Consider the following 16653-nt stretch of genomic DNA (forward strand, 5'->3'; position numbering starts at 1 on the left):
CAAACCTGATCTCTGTTTATTATTATTATTGTTATTATTATTATTGTTATTATTATTATTATTATTATTATCATCGATCAATCCATTTTCTGAACCGCTCTTTTATTATTTTTGTTTTTCTCAAGAACAGAAATGATAAATGAGTGAAAATAACTTTTTAATTAAAACTTGTGGATTTGTTTTTTTTTTGTCGCGGCACTACAGGCGCATAAACCTGCTTTTGGATATTGTAGTTCACAAGTAGCACTTTCCCTGAGTTCACAATACTAAAAGGACTACAATTCCCAGCGTGCGTTTTCCTTGCGAATGGAGTGCGTTTTGTTTTTGTTTTTTTCTGCAGACGCGGCTAGTTCAAGTTGCCATAGTAGGAGGATGCATAATCGCCGTTGTTTTCTTTTAAGTAAAAATCTTGTGTGTGACGTGGACGACACTTTAGTGCAATATATTCGATCTTTTGCCGCTGGCCATATTTAAGGTTGTGCGATCGTTATACAACTACATGAGTGTCAGCTTTAGGTTAGCTAGCTAGCTTTTAGTGTTTGCCACCTGTTGCTATCATCAAGCGGAGCATCCCAAACAACGCAATGAGAGCGTTGAATGGGCAGGCGAAAATATATGCATTTTATAAGTCTAATTATTTCTTAGAGGGGTTTTCTCAGCAAAGCAAAAGGTTCCCAATTTCGTCGCGAATGTGCTATGCAATTCTTTTGTCATTGGGAGTTTTCTTTACTCAGGTTATTAATCTAAACATTTGCGTTGCCGAGCTATAATTCCAAAATATGAACACATCCAGTGGATCCGATTCGTGCGACAGATTGCGTGGACATGAAGCCCACCGCAGATTTGCACGGGAAAGAGGCCGAGCTAGTGGGCGAGCAGGTGATGGCCGAACAGCTGAGATGTCAGAGAAGATCAGCACACTGTGCAGCACTTTGCAGGTACAAGTAGTCATTCCTTTTATATTTAAAATAGATATAATAGAAGATGAAATGTTTTCCAATTCAACTACACTAATTGTCTTGTCATCCTCATGAATAAATAAAGAACTATAATAGTTCTATGAAGATATATCTGATATCACTGCATATTTTCATGACCACAACACATGACTGCACAATATCTTTAATACGGATGCATTTTATGATCCACTGTGTGAATGCTTGACTTTCAGCGGTCACACGATTTGTTCTGACTCTTTGGCAGGATACTAATCGGAACTTGACCAAGGTGGACCAGATGCTGGGCCAGTACAGGGAGAATACCGACGACCAGGCTGAGGCCATGGCTTTGGTGAGACACCTGTTCAATCCATTCCCAGTGTAATGAAATTATATTACACATTACACAGATGGCTTTTACACAAGGTCAGGGCCACTTCATTTTTATTTTAGTACACTTTCAATTGAAACCTACCCTTGAAATCTAATATTTCGCTTCCTGAAATTAAACTCAAATTAGACTGAGGTCCTCTCTCAAGCCAGTTTGTTTGTTGTTTCAGCCATCTTTTTTTTTTTTTTTTTTTTTTCCGTTGTCTAGCTTCGTGATAACCTGGAGGAGTCCATCAGTCAGTTGCAGGCACAGAGGCTGATAAGAACCAATGGTGTTCATAGTAGTGTTTCCGCCTCCAGTTTGCACTCCAGTGACCTGGACGGTTGCCCTAGATCAGGTAGGGAACCCGAGCATCCAAAATCTTGTCTGGGTTAATAATATAACAAAGAGATTAAATATGCAGAGTGATAAAGCTGAATGTGACTGGCGGAGTTTTCCACTGGTCTGCTCACTCTTTATTCATTAATTCCAATGTGACCACAATGTGGAATTACAGATGTCAAACATATCAAGTCGACTTCCCCACGAAAAGACTACGCAGGAACGCCAGGGAGCAGGAGGAGGTCTCACTCGGCATGTGTTCGCTTCAAGAATAGCAGCTTGTCAGGAGAGGATGTAAGAATTTTTTTTTTTAACACACAATTCTTGGATTTCCATTTATTTAGGTTGCATCTCAATCTGATTGGAATGTAATTAAGACAGCATATTGTGTTTTAAAGACGAGATCCCACTTTTGTATGTCTTATAATACCAACCATTACAGATCCACACACTGCACCAGTCCTTGAGAGATCTGCGCTGCGACCAACAGAGGCTGTCAGTGGACCTGGAACGAGAAATCGTCAGGAGAAATAGGTAATATTTGATCTTCTACTGTATGTGAGCATTAGAACAAGTTTTGTTGTGGTGCGTGTCCAGTAAGTATTCTATAAAGCGCCTCACTGGGTGTGTTTATGTTGGTTAGAATCACAGCACAGAGAGATATTTTTACTGTCACGAGTTATTTCTTTCTGACCAGTAGGTGTCTCTAGTGTGTATCTAAACCCACAAGAAAATCTTTCGTGAACTATCTCAATGTCCACATATTGAAGAAAAAAAAAAACACTCTCACTTCATTGGGTATATTTAAATTAGTTGATCAACACAGGAACAAGGGACCATGCTTTAACACATCACAAAATGATCTTGGTTACATTATTTAGCTAATCAAGATAGAAAATATTATCGGTTTGAATTATCTTACTGTACGGTTTTATGCCACAATGTTAAAAAATACTTTAAAAAAAAAAAAAATACAGAGTCCAGGGTATGTTGCATGCTGATAGTCACCAATTTTCAAGATTTAACGAGATAAGTGACCTAGAGGGAAAAGATAATGATGTTCTGCAGAGCTGTTGAAGGCCACATTGAAAAGTCAAAAAGGCAATTTGTCTCTCAGTATAATTAAAAAGTTTGACAAACCTATTAAACACACTTGACTGGCTCAAACTGAGAACGTATTTTGCCACTTGAAGGTTGTATAATTGTTTTAGAGTGTGTTGTGTAATATTTTCACTTTTTCTTTTCTGGACAGGGCTGATGTCGACACCAGGATTGTGATCGAGAGCCTCTCTGATCATGTGACCCCTATACAGCGGCATGACTCTGTAAGTGATTGTGTTTCTGTGTACACTTTGTCCCACGTTAACTATTGCAATTATTTGACTTATGTCTCTGCTAATTGTAAAAAAAATTAAATAAACTTCAGATGCCCTTACATCAGCTTGTATGCTCATCCTAAATATTGTCTTAAAAAAAAACTTCTATGAGCCAAGTTGTCTGCATTTTTCATACTGTAGTTTTACGCTAGACCACAAGGGGGCACTGTGTTGCTTTACTATAATATTTCATAATACTGTTCACCTAGGGATGAGCTCACATTGCTGAATACGAAGCAGCTCCCAATTCGATTTATACCCCTCGCCACCATCGTGTCCTAATGGGAGAATGACACACCCAAGGGTGAGGAAAAATAAATAAAAAATCCATCCCCCTCAGAAAAAACAAACAAAGTAAATAAACGCATAAGAAAATGATGAAGAGGAAATTAATCTATTTTATCTCAAAAGTCAAGTAGATGAGGGGAAGCGCAAGGCACATTTATTCCCGCTGTGATGTGAATCAAATAGATGATGAGTCACTTGGGTAGCTGTTATTGCTAGCACCCGACAATTCATCACTATAGCCTGCTTCGGGATTGAGTGGGATGTGAAGCCCCCCTACAAATCCACACAGTGGCTTATTTAAAAGAGATGTGGAGTCTGGATGATGTCATACTAAAGCACCCATCCTGTAAGAACAACTTTCTTATATTTGTTCTATAGACTTTGGAGCGACACAGTTTCAGTGAGAGAGAGGACGCCGTGACGTCCAGACTACTGAACGCAGAAAAGGAAAAGTCCAAGGTGAGTACAGATTTTTAATATATTGTAGATTTATAAGTTTTAAAATACTCTGACATCTAATAACCACCTCTTTTCAGATGGAGTATGAGCTTGAGAGAGTTCAACGACAACTGACTCAGTCGGAGGACAGCAGAGAGTCGCTGGTTCAACAGGTTTGTATTTATTTGATCTGGATGAACTATGCTGGGCGTAAATGTGAATGCACACAGGGAACCTGCCCTGCAAACTCCCCCGAAGGAAATCCCAGTTGTTTAACATTCCGACGTTTCCGCCACGTGTGGATGATGATTCACAGGTGGAGACGATGCGTGGCGAGCTGCAGCGGACCAGGATGGAGAAGATGGAGCTTCAGAAGGTCTGGCTGCAGTCTAGTCAGCCTATTCCTGGCAACTCTGCAGGCAGGGAGGAGGGAAGATTACGAGGTGCGCAATGTAGGTGTCAGGAGTGCGATTCAGCAGTTTTTATTTTATTGAGAAACTATTTAATTAATGTTTTTTTGTAATAAATGAATAATGAAAAAAACGAAAAGGTAGGTAGGTAGATACTTAATACATCCTGCGAGGGAAGTTAAAAATTATGGAGAACAGTTTGAGCAATAGTGAGAAAATGTCATTTTTAGTACACCGAAGCGGGAACATTAGTTGTAAAACGAGACTTTTACGATTATTTTCTGGGGTGGACAAAACAAAGTACACTGAGAAATCAACCAAAAATCTGCAGTGTTTTTTTTTGTTGAGAGGGGGAAAAAATCTCCAAGGCAAAAGAAAAAAAATGGTAATTTGACAACAAAACATTCATTTGTGGTAGCTTTAGGTGCATGAAGAACTATTTAACAGTTGACATCTTTTTTTAAAACCAAACTAAATTAGTGGGGGAAAAAAATTGTTAGTAGCAAGAATAAATTGGAAATTTAGAAAACAACATGGGTTTGATTTTAGAAAGCCTCAGTGGATCAGGACCTACTTTGCTGGATTTTTCGGGTTTATAAACAGATCAGAACTTGTTTAATTGAACCCTCTCGTTACATAAAATACTGTTGACAACTCCTTTTGTTATGAGCTCAGAACTTAAGTTGATACCACAATGATTTCCTGTGTGGTTTTCTATTTTGAATATATGTAGACGATTCAGACGTGGAGAAAGAGTTGGCGGAGCTCCGAGCTCAATTGCGTAAGGTATCAGTCAACAGTGAGGTTGAGGAGCTCAAGAATGCATTGGACCGCAAGGAGAGAGAGCGGATCCAGCTGAGTATCCAATTGGAGGTGTGTCTATCTTTTTTTTTTTTTTTGGTGCGGTGTTGTTTTTTCCACTTGTTTAAAGGGTATTCCAATTTTAAGTTGCTCAATCTGACCTTTCTCTGACCTCTTTCCACTAGGGCTTGTCTGCAGACTTGGCAAGACGGGAGCAACAACAAGTGCGAATGCTTGAACAGCTGAGGGATTTACAGGTATTTCTCACTTTCATCAGCTCCTGCTGTAAACAATGATTGATTAGTATTGGTTCTTTGATTAGCATCATAAAGTCTATTTTTCAAAATATACACGTTTGCCTTTCTTTTCAGAGCCGACAGCAGACAGAGAGGACCGAGACTGAGGAGTTACTCCAGGAGAGCACAAGGAGCAGAGAAGAACTAAGGGCCAAGGCCCAAAAGGCCGTGCGTCAATGGAGGGCAAAGTGCAATCGACTCCAGAAGGAACTGGAAGAAGCTCGGGTTCACATTCAGATGCACACTGACAAAGCAGCACAGGTCAGTCAGGGCAGGCATTTGTTAACTGACATGAAAAGTACTTACTGACTAGTTTTTCTCTGAGTCTGTGTGAGACTCAGTGTGAAAACTGAGGTAGCTCTCCCCCACGCTTGAGTAATTCATGTTCATTATTATGCTGTCAAACATACACCATGTGAAAATAACACACATGTTCACGTTTTGATGCTTTGATTTAGTGTCGCTAATAATTAGTGAAAACGAAGCTTCGGTTTTGCCTCATGAACCAGTTGTATTTTCCCCCCATTTCTCTGGATGGCCCACAAAAATGGGCTGAAAGAAGTCTGACTTGCCATTTCGTGAACCATTTTGTTTAAACCAACAGTGCCATCTAGAGGAAGTCAAAAAATACAACTGGTTCATGAAGCAAGTTTGAAGCTTCATTTTCTCATCACTAGTTGCTATACAACAAAAAACTTGTGTATCAAAACACACAGTGAACTAAATCTTCCCAAGTACAGTGACTTCTTCTTGTGTAATTGAATTGATAGCTTCATCACGTTTAAGCGCAAGTGACTTAACGTGGTAACTTGAGAAACCTAATTTTCAACCGAGACGTCGATATACAATTACACAGCAAAGAGGAACCCGTGTACACTGTTACAAAAGATAAGATTTAAAAAAATGGAGAACATCTCTTAGTCTTTGCCATTACTAGCCTCATTAGCATTCATGAAGAAACTTCCAAGAGGTGAGAAAAGAAGCAGAACATCTCATACCTAGCCTCGTGGTTCAACTCACAAGCATTCTCCGATTTGCATAAAACTACAGTGGCTGAATTATTTATGCTTTTTTTATTTGGTGCAATTTCTCCATGATGGTTTTTCACAGTTAGAAAAGCCCTGTGAAATAAGCACAAGAAAGGGAATCCTTATAAACTATTAAAATAAACTGTCATCAATGATAGATGATAAAAACAGTTTAGCTTTATATTAAAATTGCTAGTCAGCTCAAACAAAAGAGTGTTAAGAGCATTTGCGAATGCATTAGAATTTCTTGCTAATGTTCACAATTTGTGGGGGGGGGGGACTCAAGAGGACTGTGGGATACTTTGCGGTTCTCTCCAGATGCATTTGAGATGATGAGCCAATTTACTAGTTAGTGTGAAAAGGGCAGGAGACTCCCACCTGGAATATTTGCTGTGATGTGAATGAATTATGAATTAATTTCCACCCTTTTATTGAATCAGGATGTATTACAAAGAGCTCAATTGAATTATCAGTTCCTTAGCGACAGTAAAGTCCTGAAAATGTCCGAGTATTAGACGCGATCTGCCTCGTTGCCAAGCAGTTTTCTGTCAATGCAAGAACTCCCGACACTTCCTCCTTCCCTCGTCAAATGTTGGCAGAGCTTTCCCTCCCCGTCGTCTCCTGTGATTCTTTTTTCCCCATCCGTCTCTCCCTCACTCTTTCTGTTCTTCTCTCCAGGTAGCCAAAGAAAAGGAGGGTTCCCACACCCAGCTAAAGGCGCTGAGCCAGCAGGTTGGAGCTGCCCGCAGAGAGCTGGCTGAAAGCCTACAACGTTTGGCCCTGTGTGAAGAGGAGCTTCACCGCAAGGATGTGGAGCTCTCCGAGAGCTGCCAGCGCCAACTGGCTCTAGAGCAGGAAACCCGGGAGGTGAACATCCCTCAATACTGTGTACATCTCAGGAGGCGGCCATTTTGACAATCTGTTAACTGAAAATTGAATCATAGGTGAAGGAGACCTCGGCTGGTCGTCAGAGAGAAGTTCGGCGGCAGTCGGACAACCTGGCAAGACTGGAGGAAGAGAATCGGAGGCTTGTAGAACAAGCCGACACGCAAATATGTCTCAGTCAGAGACACCAGAATAAGCAGGCGGAGCTCCAGGTTACGCTGAGTCAAATGACTTCAACTCATGCTCAGCTAGCACACCGCTTAACTGAGGCGGAAGCTTCCAAGAAGGAGCTTCAGAAGGTCACAGCAGAATTGCAGGCCAAGCTGGCCGTAGTTCAGGAAGAGCCGGACACGTTGAGGAAACAGCTGCGGCTGGAGAGAGAGGTTCATCAGAAGGAGCTGGACAACCTGAAGGCCACGATTGAAGAAGGCAAGACGAAGAACAAAGACGTGCACGACATGCTCCGACTCTGCCGTCAGCAGCGCGATGAAATCCAGTCACATCTGAATGATGTTCAGGTTATAATCTTTTTTTTTTTCTTCAAGCATGAAGAAGAAGAAGAATGCTAAGAAGGTGCACGTTCCTCCCTGATATGGATGAATGTAGGACATTAGCTGTCCTCCTTGGCATTATCAGTGAGGACAAGGACGTGTTCTAGAAAGTTCTGCCCCATGGGTCCTCTGCAAGCCCACCCAATATTCAAATAGCAGAGCCAGAAGCGTATATTCCCGTTCAGCCTCAGCCATCATTGAGGAATTATAAGAAACGCTTAAAATAGCTCATTTTTTCCTTGTCCTTGTCCTTTCTTGGTTTCCCCTCCACTGTGTTATCCGTTTTCCTCGTAATCCCTTCCCTTGTCGCCTCCCTCCAGCTTTAATTTTTCATTTTACTTCTTTTTCCTTGCATCTTTTTATCCCTTGTATTTTTCCTCAGCGGCACACAGTTCATTCCAAGTTCTCAGTCAATGTTAATTACTCTATAATAATTACTCGATGCGGTTCATAATGTATTTCTCCATCGTCAACACACCTGCTCTCCATTAGGAAGGCGCGGTGTCGGAGAAGAAGTTATGCGAGGTGCTCCGCGTCAAGTTGGACAGGATGAAGGATGAGTGTGACAAGCTGGCTGCACAGCTCAACGCAAAAGAGGATGCACACGCACTCCTCGATAAAAAATACCAGCTGCTTCAATTGGAACTGGAAGAAGTGAGTTGAATCTCTATTTAAATGGTAAAAAATTCTATTCTATATAGTATAGGCTACACAACAAAGTGATGAATAACTAGTTTTCAAAATAGAGACTACCGTATTTTCCGCACTATAAGGCGCACCGGATTATAAGGCGCACCTTCAATGAATGGCCCATTTTAAAACTTTGTCCATATATTAAGGCGCACCGGATTATAAGGCGCACCTTCAATGAATGGCCCATTTTCAAACTTTGTCCATATATAAGTCCATATTTGGACACGCCTGCTGTAGTGGCTCAATATTGGTCCACATATAAGGCGCACCGGATTATAAGGCGCACTGTAGGCTTTTGAGAAAATTGGAGGTTTTTAAGCGCGCCTTATAGTGCGGAAAATACGGTAATAAAAACTGTTCAAATATTTAAAAATGAAATATTGAAATCCAATCAAATATTTAAAAATAACAATTATTAAAAAAAAAAAGAATGGTAATTAAAATTGCTTACAATATCTCTATTTTTTAAAAGTAAAAACAATTTTACATTTTGGAATTGACATGAATTCGATGCACAATTTGTCTCCGCGGGCCACCTAAAATGATGTGGCGGGCCGTATCTGGACCCCCGGTCCAGATCTTTGATACCTGTGCATTACAGGAACAAATTAGCAGGTGATCAGATCCATTTATTTATTACACACAATTAAAACATATGGAGAAGGTTTTTTGCTTTGTCAGCACTATTTCAAGTACTTTAAATCGTCGGTGTTTTACAACAACAGATGGAGTCTTCACTCTCCTCTCTGACAGGGAGGAGGATCTCTTCAGGGTATCCATGTATTGACTCTAAACCGGCTGAAGGGAAAAAAAAAAAAAAAAAAAAAGACTGTTATTCATGTACCGTGGGTAGTTTTTCACGAAGAGACAGAATGATGACCCACAGTCCCCGTGGCTACACTGTTCAGTTACTTCCTGCGTCCCTGACATATTGATTGACTGTGCCCTGGAAGAGACCCAGAAACTATTGACAGAGCAGACCAGTTAACCAGGTTCTGTTTGTGTAGGAGGAAAGCAAATGACACTTTAATGCCTAAAGTTGTTTGTGTTTTTCCACTGCATTTAGCTGTTTTTTGCATTTTTGTTACAAAAAGTATATCCTGATCAACTTCCATATTCTCTAAAGGTCAAGTCAGATATGACAGTATCAGAACTTGTCAGACAGGAAGGGAAAGTGGCCCAGATGGAAACAGAACACGAGGCCATTCTTTCTTCCATCAGTGATGAACTCGATAGAGCTCTCCAAGGTCTGCCAAGGAATAACTTCCAGGTATGCTACTTTCTGCCCTTTCTTTTTCCATGCCCATCTTCATCAAATGACACCAAAACATGTCGTTTAATGGATTTACATTTGAATTGCATTCATTTTCATTTTGCATGGAAAGCTCACAATTGGCTACTTTTGTTTTAGCAGGCAACTAAAAAAGCTGGACCAGTAAAAGACTCCTCCCTTTGGCTAGCGGAGACAAAGGTGTGATTATTGTGTGACTCTTGTCAACCAATCTAGAGATTTTTTTCCCGCAAATTTATTTCTACAACATAAGAAAACACTCTCCAATCCATTCGGTGTGTATTTTTCCGATTCTGACTAACCAGTCCAAGATACGCTGGCTGCGTGAGGAGGTGCAGGAGCATGATACAAGAGGAGAACGACTTAGGATGCAGCACAAGCACACCAGGGATGAGTTGAAGGCTCTCACGCAGACTCGGGCCACAGACCGAGATGCTCTCTTGCGACGGCTGGACGAACAAGAGAAGCTGTTACTCTCAATCAGCGCTGAAAAAAAAGGTACATTCATTCTGCTATTTGGTACGTTTGTTAGCATATGAGCACATGGTGACATTTTGATTTGACCTCATTAAATTCAGAATGAACAAAGTGCAAACTTAAGGGATTTCATCCGTTCGCGATAAACATCAGCAGATGTACAAATGCTTAATCTAATCTAACAGCAGTAATAAAAAAATGTCACTAGTAATTTGACCCTTTTTTAATAGCTTCTGCGATCCTTTTAAATAGTGTCAGCGTCTCAGATTGTGTTCCCTTCGCCTCCGATCTTATCAGTTGATTTCGCAGAAGCTCCTCCTCAGCATACCGCACGCTTCATCTCTTCATCCACTTCCCTCACCTCTCATCCAGTAATGTGATGTCTAGATCATCAAGTCGTTTCATCAGCAGGTCAGCTCATTTCGATAGATGTTCAGGGCAGACAAGATCAGTATGGGTGGAACCAATCAGCCATTTATACAAAAAATAGCTTCCATCTCTTAGACAGGAAATGGAATAACTGATTTTGTAGTGTATACAGTGACTTAACATCTTCTCAACAAGGTGACATTCCAATTGCCATAGTTGAACACTTCTAACCTTTGCGAGATTATGGTCGTGGACTCGTCCATCAAATTCTAATGTGAGCGATGTTTTTATTAAAGCCACTTAATTGCTCACCTCAGGCAACTGCTTGTTAATGGCAGCAGTCAGCAGAACTTTCCCGCACACTTATTTATTATTCATCTTTGGTTTTCTAATGCCTGTAACATTGTTTGACTTGATGCAAAGAAGTTATGTGTGGACTTTAAACTATAAGAGCTAAAAATAAAGATCCATAATTCAGCTCTAAATTAATATTTTGGTCATTTGAAGTACCGTATTTTCCGCACTATAAGGCGCACCTTCAATGAATGGCCCATTTTAAAACTTTGTCCATATATAAGGCGCACCGGATTATAAGGCGCACCTTCAACCCATTTTAAAACTTTGTCCATATATAAGACATATACATTTGTCCCGCCGGCCGGACTTTGGACACGCCTGCTGTAGTGGCTCAATATTGGGCCATATATAAGACGCACCTGATTATAAGGCGCACTGTCGGCTTTTGAGAAAATTGGAGGTGCGCCTTATAGTGCGGAAAATACGGTATATTTGTTTTCTGTGGTTGAAGAGATGGAGGTTTGCGGTCATCCCCAGGCCGATGTTTGAATTTCAGATGAGCACATAAAGATTTTGTGCACTTAACAAGTAATTTTTATGGAGCATTTCCAAGCGCAAATGGTTTGCGAAAAGTAGCTGGAGACATCAAGTGTTTTCCGTTTATTTATCAGGGGAGCAGTTCTCGCATCAGGATGCACTTAAGGCTCAGTGAAGATGCGTTTCAATTTCAAAGCATTTCCCTACGACTCATATCAAGCAACGTGGCAAAGTAATCACTGGAACAATTTCACAATAGCTATTTTAAATGTGTTTGAACATTGCCTCTTACATTTTGATTCATGCTTGAATGTCTTGCTGGGAGTTAATTGACACAGCTTGCTAGGTTAATTTAGCACATTATCATGCAAAGTAAAATGTGTAAATATTGTGGGGTAGTGTGAAATATAATCAGTTACCAAATAACAATGTAATTAGGCAAACGATCAGTAATTGCAACTGAAAACAATTTGCTGCCGTAATGATCTGCAAGCTGAAACAATACTTGAACGGCCATTCTAGAATTTAATCACATATCCAAATTTTCCCCTTAGAGCTGCTGGAGGGGAATCGCAAGAAGGATGAAGAAATGAGAAGCTTGCAGGTTCGTATTCATTGTTCTTCACTTTGATCATGCCACTTGTCTCCTTCCCACTGTGCGACAACATCCGCCATCACCTTTACTGGTGTCGGACTGCCCCAACCCAGCACCTCCACTCACTTGCCAAGAGTCAAATCCCCGAGATCCATCTGCTTCGACTCGACGACACCTGGCAAAAACGTGTGCGCAATTATTCAGCTGTCCCGTACCCAGTCGAGTCATTAATTATGAAGGATGAGCGCTGCGGAAAGTAAATTGGAAAGACAAGTAGGGGGGAAAGTTTCAGAGTTAAAGAAACCCTTGTTAGAAACTGACAATGCATGCAAAACAGATGGGGGGGGGGGGGTGTTAGAGGGGCATTTAAGAATCATAGCATCACTTACATGCATCGTTACCGGGGGCATATCAGTCAGAAGCTTGATGAGCAGTCGGGAAAATTTGCTTCGGTGTGTTTGAAATAAGAAGCCATTTGTCTGTCAAAACCTTAACATTTATTTCCCTTGTTTCCCATTATGAGTCCTCTTCTGTCATCGCACGGAATCCACTTTTAGTGTTCGAGCAGATTACCTGGTTTAAATGTCTCTCTGCACAGATGTAATTTGCCAATGGCAGTTTTGTGATCATCTCCCATCTTTTGTCTTTGCAGGATCGTGTTTTGGATCTTGAGATGGTAAGGTGTCACTGTTTGTGGATACAGATGAGCTAGACATTCAAATTGCAAGTTTAGGTGCAATTATATCTATTGTGTTTTTTTTTAATGATTATTCGATTAATCGATGGAATAATCGATTCTAAAAAATTTCTATGGCGATCATGGCTCTTGTTTAGAAATGAGGTTAATAATGATGTCATTGTGGTCCAGTGTAAATATAGCGTGTACTGTATTTTCCGGACTATAAGGCGCACCTTCAATGAATGGCCCATTTTAAAACTTTGCACCATTAATGCATCATGTCAGATTTTTAATCCAAATCAAATCATTCTCCATTTTACCTTTTTTATTTCAACTTCAGATGCAACAAATTACTTTATAATCACAAAATAATGAACCATAGTCTTTTTGATTCACGATTCATAGTCTTCAGCAGGCCACATATGATTGATTTCATGACACAATCCTTCAGGCCAGTTTAAATTTAGGAATTTGGTCCATATATAAGGCGCACCGGACTATAAGGCGCACTGTCGGGTGTTGAGAAAATTTTAGGGTTTTTGGGTGCGCCTTATAGTCCGGAAAATACGGTAATACTCATAACAAATTCAGGAAGTAAAAATAAAATGAATACCCAAATTTTAAATCTACTGTAAATTTTAGCCCTGAAATAACTGAGAATTAATTCAAGACTCCAGCTTTTTTTTTTTTGCTTTTTTTCACAAAAGCTGTCTATCACTTTGAATTATGCAGCTCACTTGCTCCCTCCAGTCTCTCGTTAGCCAGCGACTGCGGACCACCATCAAGTTAAATAATTTCTGCAACAATAGTATCCATCGACCCACTTTCTCCCCCGCCTGGCCGGGTGTCATCCCACTATGCGAGTGTGTCATCCAAGAGTCGAGCAATGTAACAACTGCATCTTTTCAGACAAACGTCTCCATCCGACTTGGGTCAGGAGGCTATTAAAAGACGCAAGAGAAATAGAACGCGCTACTGTTTAAGAGGTCTCTTCATTAAAAAATGCAATGACAGCAAGCTGACAGAAATCCACAATTAGTTTTTGTATTGGCCAATGGTGGCACATTATGCCCATTGCCGCTCAAGCATACTCTTCTTGACCATTTACAACAGCTGAATGCCAAAAGCTCAATCGGCCCAATTCGAATCCTGCCAGCATCATTAGAATCTGCATAGATTCAACAGTGACCCAAAGTCAATGCAGTGCATTGTGGGTGTCAGGAGATAATGAATAGGCAAAAGGTCCTATTCGGATTTGCCATGAAAGGAACAATAATGGTGGCAACTGTGCACCATTGTTACTGGACAGCTTCTTCCATCATCTGTGGAAATACAAATACGCTGTCACATGATCCAGAGCTGTTATTATCCGCAGAGAACTGATGCAGCCGTCGCATGTAATCATGGCTTCACATGAGCCTTGGACTGGAAATGATGCCTCATTTCACTTGGAATTATTTTTTGGATTTGGAGCAAGTCTGTAAACAGTATTTAAGGAAACAATTAAGGGAGGGAAGCTCATTATTTTGTGGCTTTGATTGTCACTTGTTTACTGTTACATAGTGATGGGAAGATTCAAATTTGCTTCATGAACCAGTTGTTTTATTTTTTGACTCCGGGGTTTAAAAGAGGTTTAAGAAATGACAAGTCAGTATGCAGTTTTAAACAAAGTGCCAAATACAAGTGGTTCATGAAACAAATTTGAAGCTTCATTTTCCCATCGCTACTGTTACATGAAGTTTTTTTTTTTCTGCCTGTTACTAGAACTCAAGAGCAGCAACGGACTACTTAAAGTTCATCCCAGAGAAGCAATACCTGACAGACAATTTCAAAGACTTAGAGGTAAGGCTGCACAATTTTTTCTTTTTTTTGTGCTTATTTATTAAAAGACAAAAGTTGATATTCAGATGTTACATGGTTTCCCTCTGGTGCCATCAGGAATCACAACGGCAAAAAGAGGTGGTCGAGCAGTGCTACACTAAACACAAAGAAATCGTCTGGGACCTGCAGCACCAGCTTGATGAGTCGAAACGTAAAATCCATGAGTGCAGGGTAGGATACACACGATTTACTAAAATTTGCGTTGCAGAAAGTCAAAAGTTGCTTGTGGTGTGCAGCCTTTTCTTACAACGTCATCCTGTCTTTCAGGAGGAGAAATTAGACGCCACTACCAGAAGTATGAAACTTGCTGTTCTGGCTTCCTCTATGAAGAGCCCCAGTGCATTTTTTAACAGCTCTGTGAGATCCGATACACTGTGTGAGTTTGTATTTTTGATATTAACAAAGAAAAAAAATTTTTTAATTCACTTTTATTACTTTACAATCCCATATCAAAGGCATAACAAATGTATTTTTTTTGTTCTATTATTTTATTTATTATTATTTATATATGTTTTTTATACTTTATTATTTTATTTAGTTAGTATTTTTATTTATTTATTTTATTTATTTTATAATCTTATGTGACACATACCCAAGGCTAAAGATCAAATCAATACGTATTGTTTTCAAATTTCTCGCAGACATCATTTCTACTGGACTTTCAGGAATTATCGTATACTTGTAGAAGAATGTCATTTGATACAAAATCTTTGACGTGTTATTTGTCCGAGAACATTTATGCCAGATTGAAAATGGACATCAAATACATAAGCATACCAGGAAATGCACGTGTAGCTATCGAATCTGAAAAGGTGTACATATTTTTGCTTAAATTTCAGGAGGGACATAAAATAACCTCTTACCTTTAGAGGTGAACTGAGATTGACCTTTTCTAAAGCTTTCAAGCCGTTCAATGTTTCAGCAGCTGCTTTTTCCACAAGTGTACAAAAAGTAAAAATACATGTATCCTCACAATTCCTGTAAAATTGTTTCCGACACTCCTGTTTTTTTTTGTTTTTTTTTTAAATCCATTCAGATGGAAAACAAAAACATCCTAAACATTCAAGACCCACTGTTGTAAAATAATTTGAATTTTTTTTCCCCCCAGCTCCACACAAACGCCTGACCACTTCCGACTTGGACGACTCCGCAGTCAACATGGCCAAATTCCTCACAGATCTTTGACAGCTCTACTACAAGTGATTATTTTTTTTACACCCAACTGGTGCTCAACCACAAGAAAGAACTACTCCACTTAAAAGAATCAGCAGTAATCTCCCCCGACTACCTCAAACGCACAACCACTGATGTCGCCACCCTTCAAAAGGTGCCAATTTACAACTGTAACAAAAAAGGGATTTTAATTTATTTATAGAGTATATCAGACATATGCCAATGTGTTCCAAGCTGCCACGGTGTAACACAACAAACATGACTGAAGAGCTCACCTCAGTGCCTTTTGCATTTTTTAAAACAATGTGTCATCTTGAGAGTATTTTCTTTGTGTCATATATTTGTAAAATAAACACTGAAGTCTTGTTTTTTTTTTTTTTTTATGAACTGTGAAGCTCTTGAAATAAATCCTGATGGGGCCTAATGTTTGTTTTTCAAGGAACCCCTGGTGCCGATTCATTTCATTTTGTTTGCAAATGATTTGCTTTGCGGCAAGAGACTGCAGCTTCTCTCTTTGAGAGATATTTATTCATACTTTTTCATTGACTAAATCAAACAAAGAGAAGTACCTTCTTGTGGAGCCTGCTGTGTAAATATTTTTCTGTACAATATCTCTTTTGAGCCGCATGCACTTTTAGTTTACAATCTTTATGTTGACAGTGTTACAAATAATGTTCCTTATTTTACTGTTGTAGTGTTTTGCTTCATCTTGATGTTCTGCATATTTTTATAATGTTTTAATGTACATTATAGATCCTGATCTGTATTTTAATGTTGTATGCAGGATGACAACTTCCTTCTTGAAGCTTGAGCTCCAACAGCTTCGCAAAAATATTCTTTTTTTTGCAATCTGATAAAAAGCCTGTGAGGGTGGCTAATCTATTTCCCAACAGATTACGTTGATATTTGCACTTTTCTGAATAAATCACATTTGGTGG

The 16653-nt window shown here is 39.7% G+C and overlaps 1 protein-coding gene across 3 annotated transcripts; it reads left to right on the top strand.

Moving 5' to 3' along the window:
• Positions 1–341: 341 nt before the first annotated feature.
• On the top strand, positions 342–16653 carry LOC119118118 (centrosomal protein of 128 kDa-like). 3 transcript variants are annotated; one of them, XM_037244889.1, is made up of 24 exons: positions 342–938; positions 1204–1290; positions 1537–1666; positions 1826–1944; positions 2093–2184; positions 2903–2975; positions 3693–3773; positions 3851–3925; positions 4069–4204; positions 4896–5035; positions 5149–5220; positions 5335–5520; positions 6966–7154; positions 7232–7690; positions 8216–8377; positions 9543–9686; positions 9828–9887; positions 10013–10205; positions 11942–11991; positions 12635–12658; positions 14426–14503; positions 14600–14713; positions 14810–14918; positions 15651–16653. In XM_037244889.1, the coding sequence occupies exons 1-24, from the start codon at positions 780–782 to the stop codon at positions 15725–15727; spliced, it is 3009 nt and encodes a 1002-aa protein (XP_037100784.1). In that variant the 5' UTR covers positions 342–779; the 3' UTR covers positions 15728–16653. The 3 variants fall into 3 exon arrangements, with proteins under 3 accessions (XP_037100784.1, XP_037100785.1, XP_037100786.1); XM_037244890.1 differs by having other exon boundaries at positions 9831–9887; XM_037244891.1 differs by having other exon boundaries at positions 343–938; positions 4069–4195.

The sequence above is a fragment of the Syngnathus acus genome, chromosome 24, assembly GCF_901709675.1.
Source record: "Syngnathus acus chromosome 24, fSynAcu1.2, whole genome shotgun sequence".
NCBI classification, from domain to species: Eukaryota; Metazoa; Chordata; class Actinopteri; order Syngnathiformes; family Syngnathidae; genus Syngnathus; species Syngnathus acus.

Bases quoted from the DNA above. Each gene is read 5' to 3' on its own strand.
- LOC119118118 (XM_037244889.1), top strand. From the start codon at position 780: ATGAACACATCCAGTGGATCCGATTCGTGCGACAGATTGCGTGGACAT. The intron at 7,155-7,231 runs GTGAACATCCCT...ATTGAATCATAG, and splicing joins TAGAGCAGGAAACCCGGGAG to GTGAAGGAGACCTCGGCTGG. The intron at 8,378-9,542 runs GTGAGTTGAATC...TATTCTCTAAAG, and splicing joins TTCAATTGGAACTGGAAGAA to GTCAAGTCAGATATGACAGT.